This window comes from Coregonus clupeaformis, chromosome 16, assembly GCF_020615455.1.
Source record: "Coregonus clupeaformis isolate EN_2021a chromosome 16, ASM2061545v1, whole genome shotgun sequence".
NCBI classification, from domain to species: domain Eukaryota; kingdom Metazoa; phylum Chordata; class Actinopteri; order Salmoniformes; family Salmonidae; genus Coregonus; species Coregonus clupeaformis.
This window is the reverse complement of record NC_059207.1, coordinates 46,562,040-46,576,804: the sequence shown is the minus strand read 5'-3', so window position 1 is coordinate 46,576,804 and position 14,765 is coordinate 46,562,040. Positions and strand designations below refer to the sequence as shown.

The following is a 14,765-nucleotide window of genomic DNA, read 5'->3' as shown; positions in this document are numbered from 1 at the left end:
CCTTCCCAAAACTGTTGCCACAAAGTTGGAAGCTCAGAATCGTCTAGAATGTAATTGTATGCTGTAGCCTTAATATTTCCCTTCACTGGAATAAAAAACTGGCCCAGACCATTATTCCTCCTCCACCAAACTTTACAGTTGGCACGATGCATTGGGGCTGGTAGCGTTCTCCTGGCATTCGCCAAACCCAGATTCTTCCATCGGACTGCCAGATGGTGAAATGTGATTCATCACTCCAGAGAACGCGTTTCCACTGCTCCAGAGTCCAATGGCGGCGAGCTTTACACCACTCCAGCCGACGCTTGCCATTGCGCATGGTGATCTTAGGCTTGTGTGCTCGGCCATGGAAACCCATTTCATGAAGCTCCCGACCAACCGTTCTTGTGCTAACGTTGCTTCCAGAGGCAGTTTCAAAATCAGTAGTGAGTGTTGCAACGATTTTTACGTGCTTAAGCACTCGGCGGTCCCTTTCTGTGAGCTTTTGTGGCCTACCACTTCGCGACTGAGCCGTTGTTGCTCCTAGACATTTACACTTCACAATAACAGCACTTACAGTTGACCAGGGCAGAAATTTGACAAGCTGACTTGTTGGAAAGGTGGCATCATATGACGGTACCACGTTGAAAGTCACTGAGCTCTTCAGTAAGGCCATTCTACTGCCAATGTTTGTCTATGGAGATTGCATGGCTCTGTGCTCGATTTTATACACCTGTCAGCAACGGGTGTGGCTGAAATAGCCGAATCCACTAATATGAAGGGGTGTCCACATACTTTTGTATATACAGTGTAACTCTATAGATGAAGCTCAGCTCAGGGATAGAGAACCACCCCCCCAATCAAAGTATTGATGGTTTTCAAACTTTTGATCCTGGCCACTGACTCTACAGATCACAACTATAGATAGATGGATAGATGTTCTCCACAAGGGGACGAGGAGGTAAGATATTGATGCAGTGTTGCACATGTCTCCACATTGACTGATGATGCTACTGATGGCTGTCAGAAACTGACAATGCAATTCATTCACTTTCAACACTTTTTTTTGTTTTGGTCATGATTCATTCAGTTTCCTGTATTGCAGTTGAAAATACCATAATGTCAGAGAGATATGCCAAATGGAAGTAGGATCTCTTTTTAAGTCAGTACTGGGGACCGGAGAGCTAAACACAGTGTAAAGGCCTAGTAAGACTGGAGGATTTGCATCAGCTTACTGTTTTTTGTTTTTCTTACTCTAAATCTATTGCTACAATTTACCATTGTTTTGTTTTATTTGGCATTTCAATTTGCCTTTACAAATGCAGCGGCTCCATTAATCAGGAAATAATAGCAAACTGTACAAAGCATTGTTCAGGCGTTAACCCGCAAATGATTTAGAATGACCCTCACAATTAAGCATACATTTAATCAGTCACCAACTTGCTTTCCTCTCTCATTGTGTCCAACGCAGGGCCAAAGAAGACACTGTGTGTTACTATGGAAACAGAGGCAGCGCCGAACCCATCCGTCTAAATCCAGGTCTGTTTTTCTTAATGTAGAATTGCTTGTACTATTATTCTATATCATTGCACCATACAAGCCATGCTGTTGAATTATAAACCTTAATGTATGCAGGATGGATTTTGACTATGAGACCATGCCTCTATGTGAGTGCGTGTTTTGGGGGATAACATGAACGTTTGGAGCAATCTCTATTCTCTAGCAATGCTGTATGTGTCTGCTCCAGCAGGAATCTATGGTTTGAGTAACTCCCTGTTGGAGACCCCATGGAGGAAGCTGCAGCATGGGAAGAGACTGTTTACCAGCGTAGTGAACCAGACACTGCCTTGTGATGGCCTGGTCCATGATCTGCTCAACGTCCTCAACAACGAGGAACTGTGAGTTCACCACACACTCGGTATCAATAATACAATCAATGTGACACTGTAAACGCTTCATCAATAAATGTACCTGCACACTCATGACGCTGCAGACTGTATCAAAACACTTCACATTAACACACATACCTGTACACTGTGTGATGCAGGTTGGCATTTATTGGGATGACTCATGTACTGCAGGCAGCTCTGCAGGGTAGTCACTAGCGGGTACAGCCACAAAGTAATACAATATTATTTTAAACCTAACCCTAACCTTAACTGCACTGCTAACCTTGTGCCTAACCCTAACCTAAAAGTAAGACCAAAAAGCACATTTTTTGTTTTCATGAATTTTTACGATGTATAGCTAATTTTGACTTTGCAGCTGGCCCATCTAGTGGAAATCGCTCTGCTCTGCCTCCAGGACAATATTCATCCCAATAAACATGAACCTGCCAGTGTGAGACCCCAAACTCTGTAGTTTTTGTTTACAATTTGACGCAATCAATGTGACACAGCGTAATATACATTAAAACATATACCTGCACAAGGCTCAACATTAATTATTGTCCTCTTGTCCGGGGCAAGTAAAAAACATTGATGGACAAGAATATATATTGGAGTTGTCCAAATGGACAAGTAAAAAAATCACACAAAGATTACAATATCAAACAATCAGATCAGAATTGGATCAGAAGCCAACATTGGAATGTATGTACATGAATAAAAAAGCCTACATGTCAATGTGTGTGCTGACATGAGGGTGGCGCCAGAAAATGGAGCCCAACTTCAATGAGACTTTTAATTACATAAATATAGGCTAAACACCCGTCATGTTTGACATATATAATGAAGGATAATTAACATTAACGTCTAAAGGCTTGATTCTGTTGTAATAATCGAGGCCAGATTCGAATCTGAGCGGAGGCGGTCAGCATTTTGAAACTATTTAACCATGAACATAATTGTTTAAAACCTGGACGTCTTATGTCATTTTATGAAGCATGTCTTACCTTGTTTCAAAGTAGCCTAGCCAAAATACCACCATAGAAATCACTATTGCTCGTAAGGTATTTGAGAGTAACAAACAAGGACATCTAAATGTCTAAATATGCTCACTCATTATGGGGTGGCGAGTACCACACGTGGACATTCAACATGGCTACGTGGGGTACAAACGTGAACACTCAATATGACTTTGAGAAAGTATAGTCCTTCACACATTAAATGAATGTGCAGTTAGGAAAAAGAAGTACACTGCTGTTGCTGGAGTCCTGCGCTTTTATGTCAACTTAATTGCAAAGCTTTTAGTCGGTGAACTTTTGCTCTTCAGACGCCGCCTACCTTTCTCTCTAATAGGTTTGCCAGCTTCACAATGTACATCATGTTGTTCTGAAACTTACTGTATGTCGTATTATATAACTCCTCGTTTTGAAACTTTCAGTTCAGTAATAACTTTCTATTCAGTATACAGTTTTTTTTCCCCCAATGCACCTGGTAACACTAAAGTTGTGCTAAAGAGTTTTACTTTTTCAGTTGGTTCCAATCCAAAAGGAGGTTTGAGTGAGAAGTTGAGAACAGTGTCTTTTCTATAGGTACAGTGCATTCGGAAAGTATTCAGACCCCTTCCCTTTTTCCACATTTTGTTACATTACAGCCTTATTCTAAAATGTATTAAATATTTTTTTCTCTCATCAATCTACACACAATACCCCATAATGACAAGGCGAAAACCCGTTTTTAGTGTTTGCATGCTTATTAAAAATGAAAAACAGATACCTTATTTACATAAGTATTCAGACCCTTTTCTATGAGATTCGAAATTTAGCTCAGTTGCGTTGTTTCCATTGATCATCCTTGATGTTTCTACAACTTGGAGTCCACCTGTGGTAAATTCAATTGATTGGACATGATTTGGAAAGGCACACACCCGTCTATATAAGGTCCCACAGTTGACAGTGCATGTCAGACCAAAAACCAAGCCATGAGGTCGAAGGAATTGTCCGTAGAGCTCCGAGACAGGATTGTGTCGAGGCACAGATCTGGGGAAGGGTATCAAAAAATGTCTGCAGTATTGAAGGTCCCCAAGAACACAGTGGCCTCCATCATTCTTAAATGAAAGAAGTTTGGAACCACCAAGATGCTTCCTAGAGCTGGATGCCAGGCCAAACTGAGCAATCAGAGGAGAAGGGCTTTGGTCAGGGAGGTGACCAAGAACCTGATGATCACTCTGACAGAGCTCCAGAGTTCCTCAGTAGAGATGGGAGAACTTTCCAGAAGGACAACCATCTCTGCAGCACTCCACCAATCAGGCCTTTATGGTAGAGTGGCTAGTGGCCACTCCTTAGTAAAAGGCACATGACAGCCTGATTTGGAGTTTGCCAAAAGGCACCTAAAGAACTCTGACCATGAGAAACAAGATTCTTTGGTCTGATAAAACCAATATTGAACTCTTTGGCCTGAAACCCAAGCATCACATCTGGAGGAAACCTGGCACCATCCCTATGGTGAAGCATGGTGGTGGCAGCATCATGCTGTGAGGATGTTTTTCAGCGGCAGGGACTGGGAGACTAGTCAGAATCGAGGGAAACATGAACGGTGCAAAGTACAGAGAGATCCTTGATGAAAACCTGTGTCGTATATGATGAATGGTGGTCATCATCGCTGTCAACAAAAGAGTCCGGTTTATGCTGCATCGTGTCAGAAGTTTTTATTCATACCATGAGGTTACAGCATAAATTACAGACACGCGTTGTCTGCAGAGCAGTTGCCTCGAATTATAATAACCGCTCTGGGGTTTATTGTCCAAAACCCTTCTTATATAGACACTGCCAAAATAAGGGTTACCCCCTCTTCTGGCCAATCACCAGTCTCCCCTCGGGCGTCATCCTCAAAAAGGCACATTTCAAATACCATCATAAACCATCCCCCCCTCGGTTCCTTTAACCAAAGCACACGTTCAGTTCCACTTAAAACAGTCATAATTTCCATACACTACATTTCCCCCCTTCGAGACTAAACTAAGTCTCGAAAACAAACAGAATATAATTATGACCAGTAACAATTTATCTTATTGAATATCCTCAACCTTAAACCCAAAAACATTCTCCTCTAGAGTGTAAATACCTTTCTTATGAAATATGAATAACTGTTGATGAAATGTTAACACATTACTATGAATTATGAACAAACTGTTTATGAAGTGTGAACACATTACTATGAATTATGAATAAATCTTTATGGAGTGTGAGAGCGAAAAACCTGTCCGGCAACCTTTGTTCCAAATCCATCCATCCATCAATCAAGACAGTAAAATTCTCTCACGGTCCCTCTGCCCCAGGCAACCACCGCGGTACTCCAGATAAACTCATAAACCATGTAAATACATTTGAAACTATGATGCCATTAAATACACATGTTTCCCCTGCAAACAAAATCCTATCCAGAAACATCCACTCTCAGGCTGGTCAACCCATAGGACCTGAAAGGGAATCTCTCCCTGCCTAAACGTCCTTTCCCTAAACCCCATCGAAATAAACAAAAGCATCTAAGATCCTCATCTGCATTCAATAACATCAAACATCATTCTACTAAAATCAATACCTAAGAATATGACACCATTATGTATTCACATCAACTATATTTCATCAGCACTGGAATGTAGTCCACTACACTTCATCTCCTCCGTAGTCTCCTCCTCCAATGGACTTGTTGATGATGGAATCAGCCACACCCTCCTTGTTTCATCTCCTCCAGTCATATTGTCCCTTCATATTGTCTTTGAGTCACATGTTCCCCCAAATGCTTCTGGAATGAAAAGAAAAGAAACGACCAAACAGTATCCTTTGCAAAACAACCACTTTCAAATTAAACCTCAATTTCACCTAAGAATTTTAAAAAAATGATATATAAATGATGCATGAATCACATTATCCATTCCCCCCTTTGATTCATAAATCATACTAAAAATCATACTAATATTGAAAAAACAATTTGAAAAATCATCAAATAATCCAAAATGATATTTATCCATCAGTTCCACTTGTCCATCTTTATCCAGATCAGGAACAGTCAACACCGGCATCTGAGTGTTGTCTCCAGGCATCACTCTCCAACCTATCTCAATATCATAGCTCTCTCCAAGGTCAGTAACAAATTACAAACATCACACAGTGTTATCAAAGCTGAAACTAAAATCTGACCCATCACTGCCCCTACTGGCCTAATTGATCTTGCAACCAAATCCTCTCAGATCTCCCAAACACATCCCTTATAATGCATCTATAACCCCAGTGATATTATCTGAACTATCTGGACTCAAAGTATAACTAATATTTATCAATATGATCTTCCCAAATGTTACACCATACCATGAATAAAAATCCCCCCTTCTCCCTTAAATTCATCCTTCAATGATAGGCTTGAAGACTATGACATGTCACCCTTTTAACCCTAGATTTAGCTGTGTCCGGTGCTATCCCTCTTATAATAGTAGAAACCTCATATGGAAGCTTCAACGTTGACATGTAACCAAATCCTGTCCATCCCTAATGTAAGAATATAGATGCTTTATCACCCCCAAACCCCTAAATATCTCTAAAATTCCCCATAGTCACATTGTCAGTCAAAAGCTAATCATTTAACCATCAAAGTCCTGCTTTTCTACTACCTGGTACATAAAAAGTTACATTATATTTGTCATCTCTAACCTTATGTTCATGCTTATCCAAAGTTATCATATAACATCCCACTCTGATCTTCCCATAAACATACCCCTTACCTCATATGTTTTATTAAACAACTTTTATCCCTCAATGTTTCACCTGAATACTTCATGGTTCCGTTGTTACCTAATTTTCCTTTCCCATTTAACAATTCCCATAGGGTAATTCATTTACCCAAGAACACTACTTAAACCTAGGCTTAAACCACTGTTCTGACAGCGACATTATTTTATCTGTCAATGACTGTTGCCAATACCACAGTTATGACAAAGCATAAGACTGAACCATACCTGATAGAGGCCGCGCGACCGTCTAACACGTCTGGTGCTGGAATTCTCAACAGACATGGACCTTCAAGATTCCTCACTGATCTTACAGAATGAGTTAATATATCTCTAATTTCCACAACAGAAGAACGAGCGGCACTGATCAGATACCTCTCCCTGTCTGTCATTAAAATCAAAGACCTCATCCTGTCCTTTCATGATGAATCTATATTCTCTCTACTACTCTCTGTTCTCCTATTTTAACCCCATTCGTACTATCATTGACAACCCTCTCCATCCGTAACATAAACCCATTTAATTTCAGAAAAGTTGTTGTCGATATCATACTCCCTACATCGTATCATTAATCCCTTCCAAAGTTATCATTAAAGTAATTGATTTATTAACCTTAATTACTTCTAGTGCAAAAGTTCCCATTATCCTCTGTGTATTATCTACTGTTGGAGTGACTACTATAATCTACACTTCCTGAACTCCCTTGGTGACTGCGGAAGCTTCAACAGATTTCAAATCTTCCATTATAGGCATCACTTTATGAATTACATAGCCCTTTAACCAATAATTCCTAACCGGAACAAATTCTAATGCTTGCACTAGATAAGTACACATATTCTCCCTGACCTTTCTCTGTAACATTACGCAACATAAGTGAACAGTCACTCCTAACCTCTTCCACTTCATATCGTTGTACAAACTATCCCTCCTTTTACTCCTGGTCCTGACAACAATACTTATTCTCCATAATTATCTCTCCATATGGGAGAAACGTCCCCATCCTAAACCCTAATAAGTAGTTTTCCCTAACATTGGTGCTGTATTGGTTCCCTTATAATCAAATGCGATATATTTATGACTTTAATAACTATCAATGTTGAAAGAGTTAAATTGCTTCTTACTGTTGTTATAATAGACTCACGTGTTGATGTCCTTAGTTACTCCTAGTTTTCCCCAGTTTTCCCCTAAGACTTTGAACTCTTTACTTGTACCAAATACACCTATAATTACCTTGATCTTCCTACTCTACAGTGTCATTCACCATTGTTCTCTCTCTCTCTCTCACTACTAACTTTGAAACTTAACTTACTGTCTTAGAGTCCCTTCAACCTAGCCTACCCCTAACTTATTTTAATCTAATCTTTTCTCTCATAACATTTAAAACCTTTTCCCCTGATTTATTGACAAAATCTCTTACCACCAAATTTGTAGAATATGTGATTGGGAAAGTTCCCCATCTGCTTCTGACTCATTACACACAGACTTGGCAAAACGTCTAAACACCTTTTAGCCTAGCCTGAAACCTCTTAGTGTAAGAATGTAACCCAGAATAAACAGTCACCCCTTTTAACTTTGTAGACAGATTGTCTTAATAGACAGTCTAGTGTACATCTTATTGTACAATTCAATTCTCTTCCCAACACTGCAATAACAGTATCTTCTAATATTAGTATGTCTATTTTGATTAACTGTTTTACTACCTCAAATCCCTATCCTAATTCGTTATCAATTAGTGAGATGTTTAACCTCTTTAGGCCTAAACCCAAATAAGTTTTTCCCCTATTCACTATCACTTCTAATGGCCGGTTGTTTCAACTGTTAGCTATTTTCTCTTCTCCTCTAATCGAGGCTCTCAGCAATGCACCCCCCTTCCGGATCTTCTAGAACAGGTGATCTTCACTTTCTCCTTCATCTTCCTCTGTTGTTTTCTCCTGTTGTTGGGATTCTCTCAGCAGTTTTCTTGGTCCTGTTCCTTCTCGTCGTTGACATATCAGTATTCTTCAACCTTAGTTCTAAGTTCTGTCCTCGAAATATCATCATCTTCTTACTAGTGGGCTCTTCTTGACCTCAATGTGTTCTTCTCCTTCCATTCTTGAATTCTTCATCCAATCGTGTTACTTCTTATTCGATTTATCCAGGCATGATAAGCAATCTGCCTATATCTCCATTTCTTCTTTGCTCTTGTACCCTTCTTTCTTCAACCTTCATCAGAGATCAAGTCTCCAGTATCCTTCTTTCCTCTCTTGCCACTTCCTTCTGATCACAGAGTCACCTCCACCCATGACCTCTCTCAATCACTCTCATCTTCATCATCCTCATCTCCTTAAGTTCCCAGACATCCCGGTTTTCCTTCCTTCTGGAGTTTTGAATTCATCTTCATCGTCGTTTCTGCTCGTATTCGTCTTCATCTCTGATGCCATAATCACCATGCTAGATGATCACTGAAAGCTTCCTTCTCGTAAGGTGGGTGTCTTTCTGCTGAATCCGTATGTGAGAAAGGTGTACTAACATCTGCCATTAGTCTTTCTAACACTACTCTAACCCTACTTTGATTAAAAAATGACTATTTTAATCAATTTTCCCCTATATCAAGCCTTTTATATTCCTTTATTGTGAACTATGTTATTTTAGACTGTATAGCCTATGGCTTCCCCCCTTAAATTCAAATAAAAAATCAAATCAAATCAAATATGAATATTAAAAAAATTCGATTAAATGCCTTATTCAAAAACCATTCAATTAAAAATAAAAAACCAATTAAAAACTCAATTAAAAATTATGAATAATTTAAAACCAATTCTTTATTCCTATATCACCAATTTATCAATTAGTGTTGACTATCTTACCACAACCCATCAACTGCCAGTAAATGCAAGTTAGTCATCTTCAGACTAAAATACCCATAAACAAAGCCCTTAACCCCTTGCTCTATAACCCCTAATTATCATAAATTTACAGAAGAATCCTCAATCCATCCTGGATTCCCAACACATCTGTAATCAAACCCCAGTGATACACAGAGCCACCAAAATACAATTTTTAATGAAATAGTATTTGCCAAGCCTATGTAAAATTGTCATAACATCACATATTTTGTTAGGATGATTTTGTGTACTAGCCTGATCTGATCCTCTCGTCTGACTCTGCCTCGTCACACCTTGTCACGTGACGCACGTCAGTCACACGTTAACCCCTTCTCTCTCCTGTCGTCTCGCCTCACCTCGCTCCCTGTGTCTCTCATATTTCAAAAAAACATAGAAACACAGAATCACATTTTAGCAGTTAATGCAATTAACCAAGTTATCCACATTCAATATTCGTCCGTTCTACATTCGTTCTAAGACTTTAACTCAGGACTAATTATAGATCGCTCACAAACATTTTGATTTTAATCCGTCATTTAATTATTTAATTCAATCTATTATAATCCGTTATCATATATTTAATTTATAAATTCAATAGGTCCCAAAACAAGTTTCATCTTAACCCACCGCCGTTTAAACTTATAAGATTCGTGTTAAAATCTCTTTATGCGTATTTGTTCCGTCGTCTGTGTTCCTCTGTCTCCCCCTGCAGTTTAACCAATGTGTTGTTTTGCAGAATCCCACGCATGCGCAAATATCATTTTAACCTCATGCTTGAGTTTTAGCATCCCCTCGTGGTGTCGTTTAGTGCCGTAAAACAAAACGTTCCCTAATCTCGTGCCATAAACTCCCCTTTCTGTAGTGTAGTGTCGCAAAATTAAACGCATGCGCACATCCATTCAAAAACACGTTTTCACCATGGAAGATTTTAGATCTCTCCCCAAACAGACAGAATAACCGTCCAACTGTAACTCTCGTTTTCCCCTCCTAGTCAAACAACATTTAACAGCGCTCACAAAACATACAACCTGACTTACAGACAGTGACAAGTTTAAGAGACTTTAATCCATCGCAATGGAATCTCTAAGGATATCCGTTAGCATGTAGCACGCAACACAATTAGCATGTAGCATTAGCATTTAGCTTAGCCTAAGGTACACTGCTGCACAAAACACAATTAGCATGTAGCATTAGCATCCACCTCAGCCACCATGTAGAATGTAGCATGATTCACACTTTAGCCTTACAAAAATTAGCCTTAGCAACGATGTACCACGTGGCCTGAAACAATCAAACATTAGCTTCAGCCTCCAGCCAACTGCGGCCTACTAGCTATACAAATGAACACCCCGCACCGTGGCCAAATCATTGTCTATCAGTAATATCTCCTTCTAACTTTGTGTTGCCGTAAGTTCTGGATAATCATAGAGAGGTTACCCCAAGCATTATAGTTCGTCAACCATACGATGAGTATATAACATGCATATAATTCGTCCAGCTTAATAATTCCCAGAATTAACCTTACACCACATAACGCGTTGCAAGGATTTTATGGCCCATTCCTAAAGAATCGCCTCGATCGGAGGGCTTTTCCAGATTCCCGGTGCCCTAACTATGCAGACGTCTTCCAACATTTATTGTCTACCAATCCATTGTCCTAAAACATGCTATTATTCCCCGTTTAACCATCAACCAAATTTAGAATATTTGTTATCAGACTCCCAATCAACAGCGATAACGCCACCAGAGGCCAGGTCATAATGGAACATCTCTTCAGTGTACACAAGTCATATCCAATCTAACAAACTCCGAAGCGGTAAGAACACTCACCCTTTTTTCCGGCCATGCCTCAGAGAGAGTTAGCCCGGCGATTGACTGAAACAAGGAAGAGACGCAAACCCAGCCCCACGTTGGGCGCCATTATGTCGTATATGATGAATGGTGGTCATCATCGCTGTCAACAAAAGAGTCCGGTTTATGCTGCATCGTGTCAGAAGTTTTTATTCATACCATGAGGTTACAGCATAAATTACAGACACGCGTTGTCTGCAGAGCAGTTGCCTCGAATTATAATAACCGCTCTGGGGTTTATTGTCCAAAACCCTTCTTATATAGACACTGCCAAAATAAGGGTTACCCCCTCTTCTGGCCAATCACCAGTCTCCCCTCGGGCGTCATCCTCAAAAAGGCACATTTCAAATACCATCATAAACCATCCCCCCCTCGGTTCCTTTAACCAAAGCACACGTTCAGTTCCACTTAAAACAGTCATAATTTCCATACACTACACCTGCTCCAGAGCGCTCAGGACCTCAGACTGGGGCAAAGGTTCACCTTCCAACAGGACAACGACCCTAAGCACACAGCCAAGACAACACAGGAGTGGCTTCAGGACTCCTCTGAATGTCCTTGAGTGGCCCAGCCAGAGCCCGGACTTGAACCCGATCGAACATATCTGGAGAGACCTGAAAATAGCTGTGCAGCGACACTCCCCATCCCACCTGACAGAGCTTGAGAGGATTTGCAGAGAAGAATGGGAGAAACTCCCCAAATATAAGTGTGCCAAGCTTGTAGCATCATACCCAAGAAGACTCGAGGCTGTAATCACTGCCAAAGGAGCTTCAACAAAGTACTGAGTAAAGGGTCTGAATACTTATGCTTTCTCATTATGGGACATTGTGTGTGTAGATTGGGGGGGCTGTAACGTATAAGGCTGTAACGTAACAAAATGTGGAAAAAGTCAAGGTGTCTGAATACTTTCAGAATATACTTTACATCCCTGACTCTTTCTGTTCCAAAACTCAAAGTCAAAGAGAAGGTTTGAGTGAGAACGGTTTCTTTCTCTTTTCTTCAGGAACACCCCTGACCCGGCCCAAGAGAGCCAGGGTGAAGGGTACAGCAGCCCCATGCTCCGGGCCCTGTCCTCTGTGTGTGTTCGCTCCCCACATTACGGCACAAGGTCAGAGTCCTCCCAGTCCCTGACACCAATTAGCTAGGCCAGAGTCATAGAGATACATTATAATACAAGAGTGGCCTATGTGATAAACCTTGCCAATATCCAACCTAGTGTTGTTATTTAATTCTGTTGTCAGAGTCCCATTCTGTGCTCCTAGTCCCACCAATTAGCTCTCCCATTTGTCATGCGGGCCCGCCCTCAGAGGTGAGAGCGGGGTCATATTCATAGGGTACACGGGAAAATGAAAACAATTGGTTCTTATTTGGCACAAATCCATGGTCATATTCATTGGTGCACACCTTAGCAAACGGGAAACGTTTTGTGAACGAAAACAAGTTTCTTATTGGACAAATCCAGGTAGTACCTCTCTGTTTGTCCATTTAGCTGTGTTTAGTGCATAATGAATACGCCCCATACATCATACAGCCCCTTGTGCATATAATATAATCTAGAACCAGCCTGCCCCCTGGCCTCCAGTCTAGTGTGATAATGAAAGGTGATTGGGGAACTCCAGAATCACAACGTTTTCCCCATATTTGAAATGCACAAGCCTCTCGTTTCACCCCTCCTATTATTTCTTATGTTTTGTGTCTGCCTGTTTCAGGACCAATACCATTATCCTTATAGACGCATCAGGGAACGTGACCTTCACGGAGCGCACCATGCTCAACTGTGACGTCAGCCAATGGAGCACAAGCTCTTTCCAGTTCAAAATCCAGGACTGAAGACGGCTAAATGGGGCTATATGGGAATCACACTGTGCCTTTCTGCATCCCACCTCCTCCTCCCTCTCCCTCCTTCTCCCACAGCAAGCTCTGGCTTCACAGTAGTGAAATGAACATGAAGATTTATTTGCCATTTAAAATGGTGGAGGTGGGCGAGTGAAATTATGGCACTTTTTTGGGAAAGAGAGATTGATTGTACTTTTCAAGTAATTGTCTTTGGGAAATACGTTTTAGCTTGGCTTAGACATACGACAGTGTGAATTGATCAAATCATACATAATGGGTGCTATTCTTATTTTGTTAATTTGATTAAAATATTATTTTGAGTTGTTTGCTTAAAGTTTATTGCCAAAGAACAAATGTAATTTAATAAACAAAGTAAATTATTTACATTTAACATTGCATCTATTTTCTCAGCACTGGTTTGCTGAGGAAGAACAGAACTAAAAGGTTGATCATAAGTCATTTATGGCTTTGTGGCTCAGACTGCCTTCTACTAGCCAAGTTTGTTTGTATCTTCAGTTGAAGTGTAAAACGCTAACACTCATAGAAGCAGCAGCAGCCATCAACATCCTTATAAAATGCTGTCATAAGAATGACCGGTTTGGTTTCCTAAACTCTCATGCAGGTGTTTAACTTTCCTGTGACAGAATTAGGAAGGCATATTGTGACAGCCTGCCTTGTAGTATAATCGTTATCATTGCCACAGATTTGGACTTTGTGACCGAGGTTTGTTAGTTAAAAGTAAAACAGAGGAAATCACTTGAAATGTTTTTCTAAATGGTAAGCAAAGTGTTTTCTTTGATATCTTCCCGCCTTGTTCCACATACTGCTTAGGAGGGACTGTTTGCCTTGCTGTGAACTAACTAAAAGGATTCCTTTTGTCACTCACATCTGTAGTGTTCAGTCTGTGGTTCTTACCCACTTACTCTCCATCGTAACTCTCACAAATGTGAATGACTGTTTCAATTTGTGTTGATGATATGTAGCAATGATGAGGATCCTTCAGTGGTTTTCTAGGGTTTATGTTACTGACCTCCGGTATCCATAGAAGTACAGAAACCCCTGTTTACCACGTCACTGGTGTCTTGATATAAATTGTGAATAAAGTACTTTTTCATGTATTTTGGAAATTTATATAGACCCCTTTCTGTGTTTGCAGAACACAGGGGAGTTCTTAATAGAACTCCAGCAACAACAAAAAAACTAGTTGCATATGCGTGCATTTCACACTACTTTTGGATTATCATTGGATTTTAAGGATTTTATGAATGTCCTGCTTAATATAATGTTGGTGTCATCATCGCAAATCAACTGCATTATACTTCAACCAGTAAAATGGCTCTTTGGCTAGCTGTTTGCTACAGCCTATGTCAATGAGCGTTAGCATTCTAGCTAACAACTGCTGCATCCAAAATAGTTATTTTGCAAAGATCACAACCAAATATAATTTTAGCGACTGTTAAATCAAGAATCAAAACATCATTGTAAGCGTATGAGAACCCAAAAAGTTATTTTGTTTAGAAGTAATAAAAACGTAAATCTTGGCTATGTTGAATTGGCGCAGATGGCGATGTC

At 40.2% G+C, this 14,765-nt stretch overlaps 1 protein-coding gene across 7 annotated transcripts in view; it reads left to right on the top strand.

Annotated features, from left to right (window-relative positions):
* LOC121585011 (transport and Golgi organization protein 2 homolog) overlaps positions 1–14,311 on the top strand; it is a 51,050-nt gene extending 36,739 nt beyond the window's left edge. For 5 of the 7 annotated variants that reach the window (XM_041901315.1, XM_041901318.1, XM_041901317.1 and 2 more), the window contains exons 6-9: positions 1,448–1,515; positions 1,724–1,874; positions 12,361–12,465; positions 13,067–14,311. In XM_041901315.1, the coding sequence (XP_041757249.1) occupies positions 1,448–1,515; positions 1,724–1,874; positions 12,361–12,465; positions 13,067–13,187 (445 nt within the window). In that variant the 3' untranslated portion in view covers positions 13,188–14,311. The remainder of the gene's footprint in view (positions 1–1,447; positions 1,516–1,723; positions 1,875–12,360; positions 12,466–13,066) is intronic. The other 2 variants (XM_041901320.1, XM_041901321.1) reach the window with 1 other exon arrangement.
* The last annotated feature ends 454 nt before the right edge of the window (positions 14,312–14,765 follow it).